Raw genomic sequence first — 20,033 nt, forward strand, 5'->3', positions numbered from 1 at the left:
AGGGCAATTAATACCCAACAAATCTTCCCTTTTGCCTGAATTTCAGACAAAAATAAATTTGTCCACCTTCTTCGCATAATCTTCAATAGCTTGCATCTCCTCTTCATAAACTCCTTTGTAAAATCTATGTCTCAACACAGAGAACCTCTCTGAAATAATTTCTCCAACAAAAATCTTTGTTACTGTAATAAATGTTGCGGCTAGAACTACACCCGCCAAGGAACACCTAATTTTTAACCTGGTTCAATCATCGATTATCGAACCACTGGACCTGACTCCATCATTGAATCATTGGATATAGCTACACCTAGCTCTGCTACCACTTGTTAGGATCGAAAAAACAGGTGTAATGCAAAAGCTAGCAAAGCAAACCTTTAAAGGACATGAGTAAGAAGACAAACAAAAAATATACCATAAGACACAAAGATTTAACGTGATTCGGTAATCGACCTACGTCTACAAAGGAGATGAGAAATCCACAATGAATGTGAGAGTACAAAATATAGAGAGAAATAACCTCAAACAATTCATGTGGAATACATGGGAGGTTCACACAAGTGATAACGTATCACTTGTGACCCACAAATTCTCCCACTAACCAAAACTCTCAAAACCCCTAGGATTACATTGTGAATGCTAATTAAATTAGAAGGAACAAGCCTCTATTTATAGAGTCCTAAACTTTTTCCTACCAGAAAAGGACTAGCCACTCCTAAATCTTTTCCTAAAAGGAAAATCTATATATGGTAAGAAAATCAGGGCACTTAATACCCAATAATTATTAGGGTATTGGGCTTGCTCCTCTAGGTATGTTCCATTGACTTGGTCTTTTACTCAATGTATTATATCCTTTCATTCTTACTAGTATTATCAAGTTATATCTCCTTGTTAGATACTTGTGTTGTGCTTTTCTTATTTACATGTTGTTTTTACTTGTTTTTTCTTTAATTTGGAGCTCATAGGCCAATACTTACTAAGTAATGCTTGTTGGTACTTATACTACTTTTCTACACCCTGCAGATTATAATACGAGTTCTCACTATTGATTTGGATCTCGTGAGGAGCAGGTTTTGGGATTGAGAGACTGGGTTGAGCTTCTGACATTTAGAGTTTTCGATCTTCTTCTATTTTGTCTAGGACTATTCTCTATTTTACATTCAGTGGCAATTTCATATATATTTATATTTGTAATGCCTTGTACTTCTATTTTTATTAGAAGCTCGAGTACCGACTGATGTCAGGTCTTGAAAATTGTTGCATGTATATATATTTCTACATTTTCCTTCTTCTATCTTGATAATGTTCCCCATTCCCCCAATGTTTTATTCCAAGTTATAGCCTGTTACTCCTGGTTCCAAGCTATGGGGTTAGGCTTACCTACTCGTTAGGTGTAGTAGATGTCATCATGACCTGAGAAATCATGTTATGAAATAACACTTATATCATTGTTGGAGTCTCATTGAACTATGTGAGACTCACACTTTTGTCGTTCACGTTATCAGGTATCTCCAAAATATGGTTGAAAGTTGAACGCGCTATTCCACATCTACTTTATCTTTCTGTGTTTGTAAAAAGGGTTGGATTCCCCACAGTCTGGTCATGGTAGGATTATCATGACCCTAATTTTGGGTCATAACCTTATTACCACTTATCATTCAATATTTTATTATAGTAAATGTCATAGTAAGATATTAGCTTTCTAATCATTTCATGTTCCCCCTTTGACTAAACCACCCACTCTAAGCTAATCTTTTGTTTGGCACTTAATCAAGTTAGAATTTGTGCTTTCTTAAAATAAAATTAAGCTTCTAGTTCAATGTAAATAAATATTTTAAATAAAATGCATTTTCATTTTCTTAACTCATAGTTTTGAACAATTTACATTTTAAAGGGTATTGATTGTGCCTAAAAACTAAGACTGTTCGATAATGAAAAGAGTTCACCACATACTGACATATTTTGTTTGTAAAAGAAACATGTTTTATATTAATGTATCTATCTATACTACCTTAAAACATGAACTCCCTAACTTGAATGTTAAATTATTATAATGCCCTCCGACCTGAGCCCACACTCTAGACGTGGCCGGCACTCGAGAACCATTGCTGGTCCCCAAGCGAACCCTCATCCTGGCTAACTACAAGCGAAAGACTAACTCAAGCATACATAAGCATCTAACTGAAAGAAATATTTTTAAAAGCAGTTGACTGGATCTCAAAACTTAGCTGAATATACTGAGTATGAAACATAATTTTAAATAAAACACCTGAAAACTGAAAGACTCTCCAAAACTATCTATCTATGAAGCCTCTACTGTATAAAGATGAGTGTCGGGACAAGACCCACGACTCCTCAAAAACTGTTACTAATAACTCACAAAACTGGAGTCCTCCAGAAGCAAGGAGGTCTTACTCAAAAGCTGACGAGCGGATGAAGTGATCTCAACAGACTCTTGTTGAGGATCCTAAGAACCTGTAACTACATCATTAAAAGATGCAGGTCGAATGACATCAATACATTGAATGTACGAGTATGTAATATAGTTGAATAACAAATAACTGAATGAAAAGACTGCAATAAATATCAATATATACTCAACTAAATATAAAGAAATAATGAAGTTAAATCATTTAAAGTTTTACAAAATACTTTCTCATCTCTAAACTCAATATAATAAGTGATATATGAAAATATACCTTAACTCTATTGGGAGATTCTCTAACCGACAACCATCACTATGAGCTACATAATGATACAATGTCTCGCCCATGCTGTTAGTATTGTCCTATACCTTGCCGGGGTATAGAACACCTCAACTAAGTGGATCCACTAAGCTCTGCCCGAAGGCACTTATGATTCATCTAAAAAGTATGATCCTGTACCCATGTTGGCATACATGGTTTATGAGAAATGTTAGTTGTCTGAACTCATCCCCATATCGGTACTCAATACTACTCCAATAATATATACTCATGCTCAATGTTTAAAAAAACATACTCTTCCTCTGGTTTGATATAATTACTCAAACTATCCTCTTAAAAGAGGTATATTCTCTTGAAATATCTTTGAACTCATAACTCATTTAGAAATCAAAGTTTCTCTTTTATCAATGTAAAAGCTAATACCTTTGGTACTTAGTTCCCTTATACTCTTACTCAATTCATATTTGAAAACTCTTTCTCAAAAATATATCAAAATCATATTGTGATATGATCATTGATGACTCGGGAAGTCATACTGCATAAACATTGATGGCATAACTAGTTATCATACTGCTTAAACATTAATGACATACTCGATTGTCATACTAATCATGTTTTAAAATCTCTTTCTCAAAACTCATCTTTACTTTCTCAAAAACTCAGTTTAAAAACTCAAATGTTGGCTTTAAAAAGCTTCTCAAAATTTATAACTCAATTCATAGGGTTCATCTAGAATTATGGACATGAACGGCTCAACTCAGGGGTCTTAATAGAAATATGGAAACTCAGTACTCAGAACTCAAGAACGGAAGAACTCAAGGATACTACTCATCTCAAGAATACTCAATTCATAGGGTTCATGTTGAAATATATTTATGAACGAATCAAGTCAAAAATCTTAACGCATAAAATATAACAATTCAATAATTAGGAATAGAATTTCAAAAAGAAATAGGAACTCGAGAACTCAAAATCAACTCATCTCAAGAATACTCAAATCTAGGGGTAGAATCATAGATTTCTCTTTTACTGATTTGAAAGTAGATGTAGGGCGTGAGGATGAACTAGTCCAACACTATGATAGCCTTACATACCTGAAAGAACAAGATTTTTGAAGAATCTTGAAGAAGAACTTGATTGGAAGCCTTGAAATCCTAGCTTGAAGGAGAACAACCAAGAAAACCTTTTTTTCTTGAATTAGTTTCTTGAAATATCTATGGCTAAGAATTATGATTTTCATTAATGATTCATAATTGTATGGAGGAATTTGAGTTGGAAAGAATGAAATTTTTGGAGAACGACTTACCTTGAAGAAGAATCTTGAAAAAGATGGAAAGAATCTTGAATGAAAACTTCTACTTAGATTTTTCCTTAGGGTTTTGCCTTAAGGTTTGAGAGAGAAGACACTGATATATTAAGAGATGAAAATCTGATTGTTTTGGGTCTTTAATTAGTCAAGAAATTCGTTTAGGGTTTTCTTAGAGGTAAAAAGACAAAAACGGCCCTTTTTAATGTTTTCCCGACCGCTAATTCGTCATTGCATTGTATCAGGTTACTAAAATGGTCATAACTTTCTACTCAAAACTCAGATTGTTGCCAAATTTGTGGTGTTGGAAAGAAGATTCAAATACCTTTAATTTGATAGGTTATGGGCCACGTAAATCTTTATATTCTAAGAGATACGATCGTTTGAATTTGACCCAAAGAGAATCTTAAATCAAAACTTAATCGGTAAGGAAAATTTTAACTCAACTTTGTGTTAGGAGTTTCTAGTGACCTTAATTGATATCTAAAATCATTCCCACACTAAAGAATTTACCCTTACACATATGGTCAATTTAAGAATCACCCGATACGACCTTACATGTAAATGAAGAATAGTTCAGGTCTAACTTAGAAAATTTTTGTGGTGTTACAAAAGAGATGTGACTTTTCCAAAGAGTTATGACTTTTTCGATGAGCTATGACATTTTCGAAGGGTTGTGACTTTTCTAAAGGGTTGTGCCTTTTTTGATAATACACAATAAACATTATTTCATACTACCCTTTGTTGGCTATGAAAAGAGGGATTTCCTCATAATTNAATATAACAATTCAATAATTAGGAATAGAATTTCAAAAAGAAATAGGAACTCGAGCGAGAACTCAAAATCAACTCATCTCAAGAATACTCAAATCTAGGGGTAGAATCATAGATTTCTCTTTTACTGATTTGAAGTAGATGTAAGGCGTGAGGATGAACTAGTCCAACACTATGATAGCCTTACATACCTGAAAGAATAAGATTTTTGAAGAATCTTGAAGAAGAACTTGATTGGAAGCTTTGAAACCCTAGCTTGAAGGAGAACAACCAAGAAAACCATTTTTTCTTGAATTAGTTTCTTGAAATATCTATTGCTAAGAGTTATGATTTTCATTAATGATTCATAATTGTATGAAGGAATTTAAGTTGGAAAGAATGAAATTCTTGGAGAATGACTTACCTTGAAGAAGAATCTTGAAAAAGATGGAAAGAATCTTGAATGAAATCTTCTACTTTGATTTTTCCTTAGGGTTTTGCCTTAAGGTTTGAGAGAGAAGACACTGATGTATTAAGAGATGAAAATCTGATTGTTTTGGGTCTTTAATTAGTCAAGAAATTCGTTTAGGGTTTTCTTAGAGGTAAAAAGACAAAAACGATCCTTTTTAATGTTTTCCCGACCGCTAATTCATCATTGCACTGTATCAGGTTACTAAAATCGTCATAACTTTTTACTCAAAACTCAGATTGTTGCCAAATTTGTGGTGTTGGAAAGAAGATTCAAATACCTTTAATTTGATAGGTTATGGGCCACGTAACTCTTTATATTCTAAGAGATATAATCGTTTGAATTTGACCCAAAGAGAATCTTAAATCAAAACTTAATCGGTAAGGAAATTTTTAACTCAACTTTGTGTTAGGAGTTTCTAGTGACCTTAATTGATATCTAAAATCATTCTCACACTAAAGAATTTACCTTTACACATATGGTCAATTTAAGAATCACCCGATACGACCTTACATGTAAATGAAGAATAGTTCAGGACTTAGAAATTTTTTGTGGTGTTACAAAAGAGATGTGACTTTTCCAAAGAGTTATGACTTTTTCGATGAGCTATGACATTTTCGAAGGGTTATGACTTTTCTAGAGGGTTGTGACTTTTCTAAAGGGTTGTGCCTTTTTTGATAATACACAATAAACATTATTTCATACTACCCTTTGTTGGCTATGAAAAGAGGGATTTCCTCATAATTTTAAATTACATTTTTAAAAGTTTTCTATTGTTGTTCTTCTTCTGAAAACACTCAATTTAGTATATCTTCTATATTTTATATTATATTTATTTATTTATATTATATTATTTTAAAAGCACACACCTTTTCGCATTGAATGGTTACGACTTTTCCATTGAGTTTTAACTTTTCCAATGAGTTATGACATTTTCGACGGGTTGTAACTTTTCTGAAGGGTTGTAACTTTTACAACTAAACACAATCAGTATTCGTACCCACGCGTTGCACGATTTTTCAAAAGTACTAATTTATTTAATTTAAAATAAATATAAGATATATTAAAAATTAATGATATAAATTATTAAGTTACTTACTTAGCACATTAAATTTTAAATTATTTTATTTTGATAAAAAAAATTAATACTTCGTATGTTTAAATATTATTTTCCTACTATTTTTTAAAATGTATTTTAAAGTAAAAACTATTATTTCCTTGTTAGGAAGTTATAATTATAACTTTTCACTTAAAATAATACATATCATAAGATTAAAGGATATTTTGGTATATTTTATATTTGATTTATTCAAAATCAAAAAAATCAAAAATATTCCTTATGATATTAATAATGTTAAAATTAAAATAGGAAAATGAATTAAATTAGAATGACCAATAAATAATAATTCATAGTATATTAAAAACAAACATGAACATATAAAAAAAATCAATGTAATTAATTAAATATAAATATTTATGCAATTGCTTCATTTTATACTTAATCATTTTTAAAAAGGAATTGGGTTTAGTTTAATATGTACTGCAATATAAATTATATTACAAATTAAATAAATTAAAGGAAAATAATAAATTTAATTAAGGATTCGGTTCTTTTTGAAAAGGTCGATGAGTGATCCCACTCATTAATAATAAATTATTTCTGATCACTTATTAATAATAAACTATTTTTTATTTTAATAAAACTCATAGATACACTCAAAAGTTATGCATGCATGATTGAAAATCCATTCTCTATTTTACTTTCCAAATATGGGAGAATAGAGAGTAAAATAGAGGTGATTGGAGATGGTCTTACTTGCTCTAGATCGTCTCTTTAATTAGTTTTTTGGTGATATATTTCGACTGATTCATTGTTTATCTGATCTACCTTTTTTTAAGAATTTTTGTAGTAAAAGTTGTTTTAATTATTTATTTTTTCATTTTATAATTTGAAAATGAATATGATAAATGAATTTGAAAAAGATTATCTTCATGCAGTTCAGTTTTTAGCGGTCAAGTTGGTTAAGTTCAATTTTTTTGGTGATGTATTGTTACATCTAGTTTTTCCTTTATTCATGTTGTGGTCTTTAAAATATTTTTGATTATTTTTTATTTATTTTCTATTTTCCTTTTTTAATTTGACCATGCATGTGAGATTACGTGGTTCCTCTAATGAAGTATTTCATCCTCTATTTTATCCCCAATATTGTGTTGTTTTTAATGGTCTAGTAACCTCTTTTATATATATATATATATATATATATAAATTTAAACATGCACATGAAACATAGATTAAAGAATGTTAGTTTTATGCAGATTTTTTCTTTTGTCTCCGTTTTTATGATGTTTTAATGTTGGGTAAGTTTTTTTTTTTTTGACCATGCATGTGAAACTTGATTCTAATAAATATGATATAGACATAGTATAAAATTATCAAGTTAATTTGCAATAACAACTTTTGAAAACAAAAAAAAAAAAAAGACGGTAAAATATCAGTTCAATCATACTATTACATATTCACGAATATTAAATTTAAAAACTGCTAAATCAAAATATATGTAAATTACATAAAGTAACTAAGTAAAACGTATCACCTATTATTCAAATAGTGATTACATATTAGTACCACAAAAAATAGATTTTTTAAATACTATTAATACTCATATTAGCATACTATTTTACATGTAAAAATTAATTACATGTAATAAAATTAAATAATAAATTACTATGCACTTTTTAAAACGATTTTAAAGAATTTTTTACAGTTAAATGAAAATAACTTTAAAACAGTTCTAAAAAAAAGGTGATGTAACTATACAATTGTATTTAACTAATACACAATTTTTAAAAATATTAACTTAAATTAACGTGAATTTAAAATAAGCAATTATAATAGAACAACTTTTCCAAAATAAATATTTAAACTCCTTTTTTATAGAAAAGAATATTTAATAAGCACGTATCATATTTTAATGCAAAATATTTCAACCATATTTCGCAACTCCTTATTTATAGAAAAATAAATACAGATTGATTACACTACTTTTGAAAATTTAAAAATTTAATAAGACCATTTATTTTATTTTTGTGGGAATTTATCATATTTTTTAATGCTAAATATTTAAAAACTTCCTATTACATTCCCCATCATAGAAAGACTCTAGAAATTGATTTAGGAAAAATTAATAAAATTAGATCACCTATAAATAAAAATTGGAATAAAATAAATTATAATTGATTTTCAAACTCACTAAATTGAAATTTACTTTTTGCCTTTAATTTTAAATAAAATCGAATTTTACTATTTATTTTAAATTTTTATAGTTATTTAATTATTTACAGTTAATTTTTTTAAAAACAAAATTCTAATATTTGTTATATTAGAGTGATGGTGAATTTTGATATTTATTTTAATTTTTTATTGTCCATTTTTTAGAAAAAAATAATAAAATTCTAATAATTTTTATACCAGAGTGATGGTTATCAATTTAATCTAATTTTTAATACATGGTATATTAGCATTATTTTGTAAAACTAATAAAATCTCAAATACTTAAATTATTATTTGGTCCTTTTTTTATTTTCTTTTCTTTATAGTTTTTTATATTTCTTTCAAAAAAAAAAAACAAATTTCAAAACGAGTAGAAGAAAAAGTAACAAAATTACCATATGTAACTCTTTTTCTTTCTAATTTGTGATTGAATAAGTATAGGGATAATAAAGAATAAGCTAAACTTATATATAAGATACATTGTGATTTGTGAGAAGAGAAAAAAACATTAAAATCTTTAAATTTAATATCTTAACGCTCTTGGAACAAATTAATGCACTCAAAATGTCATGTGTTGCTAAACACATATCAAATCCACCATTCAAATCATACTAAGATATATGTATAAAGTTGTGATATTGAAAATAATATCACAACAAATGTGGCATGAATAAGTCACATAAATTCAATAATATAAGATCGTGGCATACATAAATGAAGAGTAAATATCATGTAAATGATGAAGAACATATCACTTAAATAAATAGAAGATTTAATTGGCAAATGGCGTTTTATTAACTTGTCAATTCACTTGATGTGGGGACTTTTCCCTCTCATTTTAATAATAGAATGAGACTATGAAACTATATAGAGAGAGACTAAGAAACTATAGAAAAACTACATAGCTAGAATAAAATGAAATTTCAAAATAAATGAACAAAATTCAATAATATATTATTGACCTAATAAAAATATAAATATAGCAAAATATTAAAGTAACTACACATTATAAAATTTCAAAGTCATTAACGACCCAAAATTACTTTCTAATATTTAATATATATCACTACTCACCGTTTCTTTATGCTATTTCATGTATCTTTAAAATGGTAGTATCTTTTTAAACAATTATCATGCATAGTAAAAATAAATAAATAAAATAAACATATAAGTTCAACACGAACGTATCTGGTAAAAATTTAGACCAAAAAAGCAATATCAAAAGATAATTAATAATATTAACACAATAATTTGAAAAATGCAAAATTTAAATGAATTCATGAAAATTGAAATAGACCCATCTTCTATCATCCCAAATTTTCTTCAACTTTAACTTAGTTTCTGGATTCTGCTTCTAAGTGTGGTAAAAAAAAAAAAATTCTCCACTCGAATGAGACAATAACATCTTTAAAATTAAACCTACGAAAATTGAACATTTATACAAAATTTCAGTTAGCTAATACAAGTTGAATATTGATGTGCTCATCATCAATATCTGATACTAATTTTGTAATTCAATATATTAAAATTTGCAAGATAATATTTTATATCACTAAACCCAAAATAAGCATCTGAATAGATCTATTATTGTAAAGATTTAAAGAAAATATTGAATAGATGAAACTCTATGAAATTTTAATGCTATTTCATCTATTCAATACAGTAAATCTTGTACTCCCTTCGTCCACTTTTATTGTCATCGTTTCCTTTTTTAGAGTCAAACGATAATAACTTATAATCAATTTCGAAAAAGAAAACTAATATGCAATAATATAATATATATATATCTAACTTACTCAATTTGTTGTTCTTCTACTTCTTGCATATGCCATCAGCCACATCACTGATCATTGCGTGCTAATATTTTTTTTAAAATTTTTTTGATAAGCATGAAGATTGGGCAAACTACATACCATAATATTTTTCAACAATTATGTCATAAAAAAACACTATTTATAAAATCACGAATAGCTGAATTATGACATTACATTACAATAGAGTACATAATCAATATTTTAACATTAAAAGTCATTGGAGAACATGATTAGAATTTATATCTACTTAAGAGATTGCAATGGGGAAATTAACAACTCATTTTCGCAGAAGGATATTCAAACACAGGTGATTAAAAAACACGCATATTTAAAAATAGAGACAATGAATAGAACAGTTATAGGTAACCACTTTAAATTCAACTTCAAAAGTAACTATTTTTCTGTATTTTTTTTTTAAATAGGGTAGTTTTTCTATGTATTTATTTAAAATGGCTTATGCACAACATTTTTTTTATTTCATTTTTCTTCTCTACCTTTTTTTAGTTATAAAACAATAGTATCTATCTTATATATAACAGGAGAGGAAAAAACGTCACATCTCAGCACCACAAAAAATATATTTTTTAAATTATTAAATAATAAGATTAAATAATAAATTACTATTTTATTTTCTGTAATTATTTTAAATAATAAATAGAAAACTTACGTGAATCGAATATAAATAAGTTTTAAAAATGATAATTTTAAGAACTGCTTTAAGTTTCTATTTTGTTTTTTTTTAATTTTTTATTTAAAATAATTACAGAAAATAAAATAGTAATTTATTATTTAATCCTATTATTTAATAAATTAAAAATCTATTTGTTCTGGTGCTGACATGTGAACTTTTTTCCTCTCCTATTATATATAAGATAGATTAACACATGTTCATACTACCCTTTGTAACTATAAATAGAGGGGTTTCCTCACATTTCTAAACTATTGACTTTTTTTTAAGTTTTCTATTCTTCTCTTTTTAAAAACTCAAGTGTGATTTACAGATGTTGAGAATATCAAGTTCAGTGGAATTTGAACACTCCATAACTTAAATGTTGAATCAATATAATACTCCAACTAGAAACATTCACTGTAGCATATCTTCTATATTTTATATCAATATTTATTTATTTATAATACATTAAGAGCAGGAACTCCAACATACAATATAACTATGGAACACACTATTGAGGAGGGGGATAAACTATGTTTAAGAGGTGTAACTAAGAGATTTTAACAGTGATATTTTGTATTTTATATATAACAATTAATTTTAAAATGAGAAAAAAGTAAAAAAGAAAAGAAAAATGGTAAATCTAATTAAAGACCATAGAGAGGTGTCACACTATCTTATCTATATCTAGTTTTATATTATAAATAGTTATAGGTGTTTTCAGATATTGATTTGATAATTTCAGTAGTAATCATAAGAAAGTTTACTTCCATTATTCATAGGAATTTATACTTTAATATTCCATTTATAATTGTTTACTTAAAGTTTTGATTTAGTAATATTGACATTATTTTTTTAAATATAATTATTACATGATTTGATATTCACGTTTAACACACGTGTCTCAAAACTAGTTAATTTATAAGTACAACAGTTTAGGTTTAATAACTATGAGTAAAATTGTTTGAAAAGTATATTAAATGTTATTTTCATGTCATAACAATAGTTGATCTCAAGGTTTGAACTCTTAAAAATAAATTTTAGCAGAGCTAATCAACTTCTTCAACATCTGTCCTAACCATAAAAGAAAATTATGACAAATTATCTTAGATACGTCCAAAGGCTTTTATTGTATTGTACACTGATTGTTTTTTTCCAGTTACTTTTGATATCTCATTCTTGTAATATGTTCTTTTTCTATAGTCAAATAAGAAGATTTCACTAGTTTTTAATTCAATTATTAGATTTTACATCTTATTTCTTAAATAAAGACATGTATCATTTTTTAGATTTTAAATCATGTCTATTAAACTTTAAATTTATAAAAAATAGTTATGTAATAAACTTTTCTTCGTTACTTTAATTTAATTAGCTTTTATTACAATAACACAATAATTCATATTATTGTTGAATTAATTTATGTGTTTTCTCAACATACGCTAGAGGACTCAAAGATCTTTGGCCTATTCCGAAAAGAATTTTTGTGGAATGTTTCATGATTTTCCCTCTCTAATCTCTTTAGAATATAAAAAGTAGAATCCAAAGACAGAATAGAAAAATATTTAGATACATAGATAATAAGAAACTTTGTATTCATTGCTATAACAAATACATTTATTGCATAGGAGATTTAGGGTCCTTAAGTGATCTGCAGGAACTACACGCTTAAAAGGACTAAATAGTTTTAGGCAAATTCGGAGGAAGCAATTAAGGGAAGGAAGGGTTCCCATTTTTTGGGACAAACTTTTGCATCCACACCTGCTTTCCGTTGATACTAAATTTAGCTTTGGACTCATTCTGAAGAATAAACTCTATAATTCCAGGTATAGAAAACACAATTCGAGCATAAAGAGCTTGTTCATGGGACTTCACCTCTTGCATTAAAATGTACTCAATATATTCTCCAAAAACCGGTGCAATGAATTCCTTGATTTCCAATTCAGTAATAGAATAGTCCTTGGAGAAAGTAACAAACATTGTTAGTTCTTCATATGGTATGTTATGTCCCTTCATGTCACCTTCAAGCCCCAACTGAGAAATTCTTCTAATTAAATATGACTCATCAAGAGGTGGCCCCATTGACATATTTCTTTTCATCGAAGTTTGTTCAAAACTTCTATTCAAGGCTTCCCTCACAATATCCGGCAATATCTTAAGACAAACCTCAATTACAATTTTTCTTATCCCACTAGTTGTACCATTTCGGTTTTGATAGAAAAATAAGAGAGATAAATCCTTTCTAGTGAGTTTTTGAGTTAGCGTAATCTCATTTGCATTGGTTGAGAGAAGAAACTCAGTATCGTCGATGCATTTGAGACAGGTTACAGCCTCATCAGCAAGTTGATTAATAAAAAATTCAGTGAAGGATGCGATCTTTCTGATAACATCATGGAAAAGGCAAGTGTGCTCAAGCCAAATCCACAACGCCAATACCTTCATAGATTCAAACGGATCACGATGAAGGTCAATGATAAGGAGAGAATAAAGTTTTCGTACAATCGTAGGAAAATGACCGAATTCCTCCATAGTGATTTGAGAAGTATTATCAACAATACCAACTCACGTTTGTAGTGATCAGACCTAAAATTACCAAAAATTGAATTAGAAAGAATCAAGTTAAAAAAGTTTGCCATAATTATATCAGACAAATATGAATATAATTGATAATAGAACAAGAAAAATCAACTAATAAGATTCTAGTATTAAGAAAATTATTGTGATCCTAATAGAAATTTAGCTCTTTTGTTGTAGTGTAACAAAAAACAATCAAATGATAGATGTAGGGGGGAAAGAAAATAAACTTAAGACAAAATCCTACATGAGGATTAAAAGGCCTAGTCTTGGAACCTAAACTCAATCAGAGAGGGTATTCCAATAACCTATCTAGGAATGCACATTTACATCTATGCAAAGATTTAATTCAATCCAAAATAAAGGGAAGTTTAGGCTACAAAAAGAGTAAAAGGGCATAAAGTGAGGAAGAACAAACCAAAAGGTAACACCAGGAGAAGGTTATTCTCAAGAACTCAGCTTGACAATCCAATTCAACCCAACCTAATAATTTATAGGTGAAAAAACTCTCATTGAGAAAAGTTCTAATAAAGTTGCTCTTATCCGTGTTCTACCAAAATAAAGAGAAGTAATTAATACTTTTGAAGCATTTACAAAAATAGTCCATGATAGTAATTACAATTTTAGAAACATTTAAAGAAAAAAACTTGCAGAGTAGGTTGTAATAAATGCTGGTGATCTTTCTAGAAGTCATGTTGACACAACTTCACACATGTCCTATACAAAAAATAATTAGAAAATAAAAGTTCATACCACCTAGGATCGCTTACATAATCACAAAATGTAAGAAGACATAAATTTTCTCTTTTACTTATAAAATGAACTTCATCTTGTTAACGTAGGGAGAAATAGTTTTAAAGAATACATATATTTAGAACAACTTGATATATTTCTAAATAGCTTGATAAAATAATTATACTTCATATTTTAAAAAAGCTACCCCTATAAATCAAGTGTGTTAAAAAATTGGTCTGATAAAAGTGAATTTTGTTAACTCAGACATAAATTGGGGTAGAACCTCTATGGTCAAGTATTCAAGATCATAGTTCAAAAGATACTACCACTAATTCTTTTGGTATAATGGATCATCCTTTTTAGCACAAACTTTCAGAATTATGCTTTGTGATTATTCATACTTGTTGAAAGACTACGTTGAGAAAACATACAATATTAATTTACGATTTATCGAAAATTCAAAATGTTGTATGAATAATGAAATTTTCTTTAAGAAAATGCTTTATTTATTGTGAAACTTATGATGTGCATAGATGTAAAAACTATTAATACTCAACATCATTTGTTCAGTGGTGGATATCAAAACATTCACTTTTACTGCTCTTGTGACGAACAAAAATGACAGTAGTTCAACACATATTTATTATGTCTCAAAAAATTGTTTAATTTCCTCCCTAAAGAAGTTCTCACTTTAGTTATGTTTATTGCTTAGCTTCATTGAGTAATCTAGTTCATTTGGTTCCACTCTCAAGTTTATTTCCTTGATTAATAAACACATTATAATTAACTCTCGTAACATATTTTATGATTTAAAACCTAATATGCGACAAAGTTTAACTGTTAGGATGCATGTAACAGATCAATATTTTCACCTACATGATAGAAAGTGATGGGATTTACTAAATGAGTTGACTATCAACTCCAAATATCTTCTCTTGTTTTCTTATTTCACTAACTACAAATTCAAGCTAACATCAAATTTATTTGCTAGAAATTGTTGCCACATAAATATGAATGTTTGAAATGTCATGACACATACTTGACAAATAATTTTTATAGGTTTCCTCAAATTTTAAAATAAAATACTACATTCGATATGCATTTTCTGATGCAGTTTGAGAAAGTCAAGAACTCCAAGGGCCATAAGGAAGGATTGATAATAACTTTCCTTTTGAATCAACATTTTTGTTTAAATGCCTATATATTAATTTTTTCTATTTTTATGAAAACTAATAGAATAAGATCTATGGTAAGCAGTAAAATTTATGTTGACATATGGAATAAGCGCATGAAAATTTATATAGTTAATTTTATTAAAAGAATTACATATATATTAATTATTTGGTGCTTTCACAAAACAACGATTTCAAACTACGAGGCTTTATTTGTTTTAAGATTTTTGACTATGAATAATTTAATAATAATTATAAATATTTATTGTTTTCATTTTTGTATGCCCACGAAGAGAAGAATGTATTTGAATTTGTACCTACCCTAGTGATGTGCGGCTAGCACTAAAATAGTATTGTGTATTGGAAAAGGATTTTCAAAGGACTTGAACTTAATGTCATGGAAAAATACTATTATGATTACTTTTTAAAAGCAAGGCTCTAATTTTGTCAAAATCTTTTCAAGGTTAGTTTGATTTAATATTTTACTACCACTAATCCATACACATCTAGTTAGTGTTGGGTGGCTAATGCCCTTATTTTATATTGTATACTAATTTGATAAATGATAAATAATCTATAAAAAAAACAGGTTTACTCACAGAGCATATATGTGTAAATGTAATGACATGTGAACCATGCTCATACAACACACTATTTATGATAAGTGAAGATGTAGAGAATCTCTTGAGACAATTAAGCAGACATGACTAGGAAAGAATCTTATGAGGAGACATCTATTAAGGAAACGTTATCCCATTAAGATAGTATTCTCATACTTAATAATTATATGTTCCGGAGCAACAACCTAATTATTTTGCCTTTTGTTTATCTGGATAAAAGGATTATTACTAGACACAATTAAAGCAAGTATTGCATCCATTATAACATAGTTCTCTACCAAACAATAGTCATCAAATTAAGGAGTTGTTCGTTGAATCTAAGGTTGAAAGTGAAGAACTAAATCGAATAGGTTTTTTTTGTCTAGTTTGAGTTTGTAAGTTGAAATTGAAGTTGTTACTTACTTTACTAGTCTTATTCTTGATTAAGTGGTAGTTGTGGTGTAAGTAATACTTCAAAGTTTCAAATATAAGAGTTTATATTCTTTGAAGAGGCATACCAAGAGTAAACTATTGAGTTGGGTGTACTAGAGTTAGTCTTATAGATTGTATAGTTGTAATTTGAAATCGTTCTTAGAAGTTTGGTGATGTTTTCCAAAAATCTTACTCACACTAGGTTGTGATTTTTACTCATTAATCAAGAGGTTTTTAATGGTAAACATGTAATAATCCTTCAGACTATTTTCTCTTATTGCATTCTTTTTGGCATTTAGAACATTCTTATAGCGACCCCAGATCATTTATGACTTGTAAGGACTGACAATTCGGTCACCTAGTCATTCATTTGGTTTTTATGCAAGTTTCTGTATTTTGGATCTTTTTAAGTTAATGGTTGACTTCAGTTAAAACTTCATGTAGACGGTCTCAAAATGCAAGTTTGATGATTCTATTAGCTCTGGAACGTCGAGTTTAACCTAGAAGAACCTTCAGTGTGGATCTTTACCACAACAATGCTGTCCATAGATCAAATTATTTCATGGATTGGATTGGATTTTACTTGACTGTCTATGGTTCCATTGCGTGTGCTCGAGGTAGAATTCTTGAGGCTTCCAGGCTCATTTTAAGCAACCTTGTGGCAATAACTTAAAATGAAGTTTCAGTGTGAGACCAACTTTTCATCGAGAATACCTCGATTAGAAGTTTCGACATCTCACTTAAGTTAAAAAAAAGTTATGTTTGGTGGGGTAGCATAGTTTATTTGTGTGTACGGGGTTCCGAATGAATCTCGAGTACCCCATCAGGGATTTTGAACTTTGGGGAATCAACTGATGTGCATAACCTAGTGCTACCTCCATTTACCCTTCATGTTTGTGCGCCTCAGGCGATATATGTTGTGATTGATAGTCTTGGTGTCTGCATTAATCAGGCCTACGAGGTTGGCCATCGCGTTTGCATTCCTATACCGTGATTGCGTAGGCAATAAAGCTTACCTTTCATATATGTTTGTTAGACACCATGTTTGGGATACTTTGGAGGCCTGTCCTTCCACGATCTCGGAGGTCATTTGACTAGTCTCTATAATAAAGAACAGTCATAATTTCAACTTAGTTACACATTTCAAATTCCTATTATGGGAGTTGTGGAGCTCTGTTTTGGTTAATTTTGTTGTGTATTGTCGGGATTTGTATAGCCTTGTACTGGGATTATCAGATAGGCATAAAAAACTTGTTTCACATGTGATTTCCTATCACGACCCGAGAGCACCCCCTAGTTGTAACATGGCATACTCAACCTCGAAGGGATCTAAGACAAGCCTCATAGCATTCTTGAACATAAGAACATAGGAAAAATAGAGAAGAGTTTAAAACTTTTCTTTACAATCGAAAACATCTTTCATTNTGATTTCCTATCACGACCCAAGAGCACCCCCTAGTTGTAACATGGCGTACTCAACCTCGAAGGGATCTAATACAAGCCTCATAGCATTCTTGAACATAAGAACATAGGAAAAATAGAGAAGAGTTTAAAACTTTTCTTTACAATCGAAAACATCTTTCATTAAAAGCAAGCAGAAGAATTTCTAGACTTTGTATACTATGTCTCAAACCATCTAATACTTTGAATACAACATTGGGACTTAGCCCATACAAAAGCTTAACATAAACTAAAGACATAAAATGGGAACATAATGGGTTTTGTCCTCGAAACTATGACGACTCACCAAGTCTTCATCTTCAAGCACCTTAGAAACCTATCCTTAAAGCATAGAACACCAATATCTCCAAACCCTACACTTTGGTAAAAAGGGAGAATAAATATGGGTTAGCACATTAGATGTACTAAGTATGGAAGCCATGCAAAAACATGCTTAAAACAAACATCTTTGTTTGAAAATCATGATATATGCCATTTTAGTAAAAGTTCATGAACATTGATAAAAGAGGCATAATGTATGTCACAACCAACATGCAAGTCACATTTTCTCATTTAGACATAATCAACATACAAGTCATCTAACCACATTAGAACATGATCAACCATATAACCCATTACCTTTGCTTTAAGCCTTCACCTCAAGTAACCCTCATGCTATACCTTGTGCAATGTATGGATAGCGTCCCATACCACCATCCACACCAAGATACAACATTAAGGTCACCAAAAGTGAACTTACCATTTAACCTTTCCACCTTTACACAATAAAACATATAAGAAACATAAACATAACATGAATCACATCATCACATTAAGACCAACACCTAAGACAACTCTAAGTCATACTTGTGCAATGTACAAGTAGCATCCCATACTACTACTCACACTAAGTATTCCTTTGAAGTCACCATAGGCAAGGCACATTCATATACAATAGTCATGACAAAGAAGTAACTCATAATACACTCCAAGTATAGCATGCATCTTTACATTTAAGCATATAAGCATTTAATTTAACCTTCTTCATTAGCTTCATTACATTAAGATCACCTTCATTCATTAGGCATTAGATCAACACTCTTTATTAACACATCATCATAAGAGCCCATTCATTCATTAACATTATAAAGAACACACCATGACCTCTCTAAAATGCCTACTTGTGCAATGCATAGATGGCGTCCCACACCACCACCCATACTAAGTAGTACATTCTTAAGAAGCCATATTTCATTAACATTCTTTGTGGGGGTAAGCCTTAACCAACATAGGCCATGTGAGCTTGACATGGAATCCCGGTGTCACCCTCACCGGATAAAGGGATTCTTACTTGTCTAAGGTAGGACTATCGTTTGTTTAGCCTTAAGTGGATCCACTAGCTAGACCTATGTGGGAGCATAGTTAAGGGATATGGAGATTGCTACTAGATACCCCGCCTCAACTCACGGTTGAGCATCCATCTCAAGAGGTTGCTACTAGATACCCCGCCTCAATTCACGGATGAGTATCCACCCCAATTCTTATCCACTCGGTGCTTGGCATTATTCCCCACAGAGTACTTTACATTCATTACATTAGTTGATTATGGGATAAGAGATTGCTACTAGATACCGTGCCTCAACTCCCGGATGAGCATCCATCCCAAACCCAACATTCACTAAAACGGGATATAGGGATTGTTATTAGATGCTCTGCCTCAACTACCGGATGAGCATCCATCCCATCCCAACATTCATTCATTGGAAATCTCATAGGTTCAAAGATGAGAATTGCCTTTCACCTTGATACGCTCAAATTACACCTCTCTAAAGAAGTATAAGCAATCGTTATCAAGTAAAGAACCCAACTTGTAGGTTGGGGTCGATCCCACGAGGAATATGGTTTAGACTTAACTTTAACCCACGATTATATTCGTTTAGTCAACGCACTTTCGAAACAAATAATTAAAGGGGGGGATTTGTGAAACAAATTTAGGAAATTATGTAAGTATTCAGTGAGCAAGATTAAAACTTTTGTTGTTATCAAGATGAGAGAGAAACTAGGGTGTACGTGTTCCCCATAAGCTCATAACGCGGTAA

General features: G+C 29.7%; 1 protein-coding gene across 1 annotated transcript; it reads right to left on the minus strand.

Annotated features, from left to right (window-relative positions):
• Positions 1-12,692: 12,692 nt before the first annotated feature.
• Positions 12,693-13,511, minus strand: LOC125861346 (uncharacterized). The gene has a single exon (XM_049541266.1). The coding sequence runs from the start codon at positions 13,509-13,511 to the stop codon at positions 12,693-12,695; it is 819 nt and encodes a 272-aa protein (XP_049397223.1).
• Positions 13,512-20,033: the final 6,522 nt, after the last annotated feature.

This window comes from Solanum stenotomum, chromosome 4 (genome assembly GCF_019186545.1).
Source record: "Solanum stenotomum isolate F172 chromosome 4, ASM1918654v1, whole genome shotgun sequence".
Lineage (NCBI taxonomy): Eukaryota > Viridiplantae > Streptophyta > Magnoliopsida > Solanales > Solanaceae > Solanum > Solanum stenotomum.

Coding starts and splice junctions, on each gene's coding strand:
- LOC125861346 (XM_049541266.1), bottom strand. CDS start 13,511: ATGGAGGAATTCGGTCATTTTCCTACGATTGTACGAAAACTTTATTCT.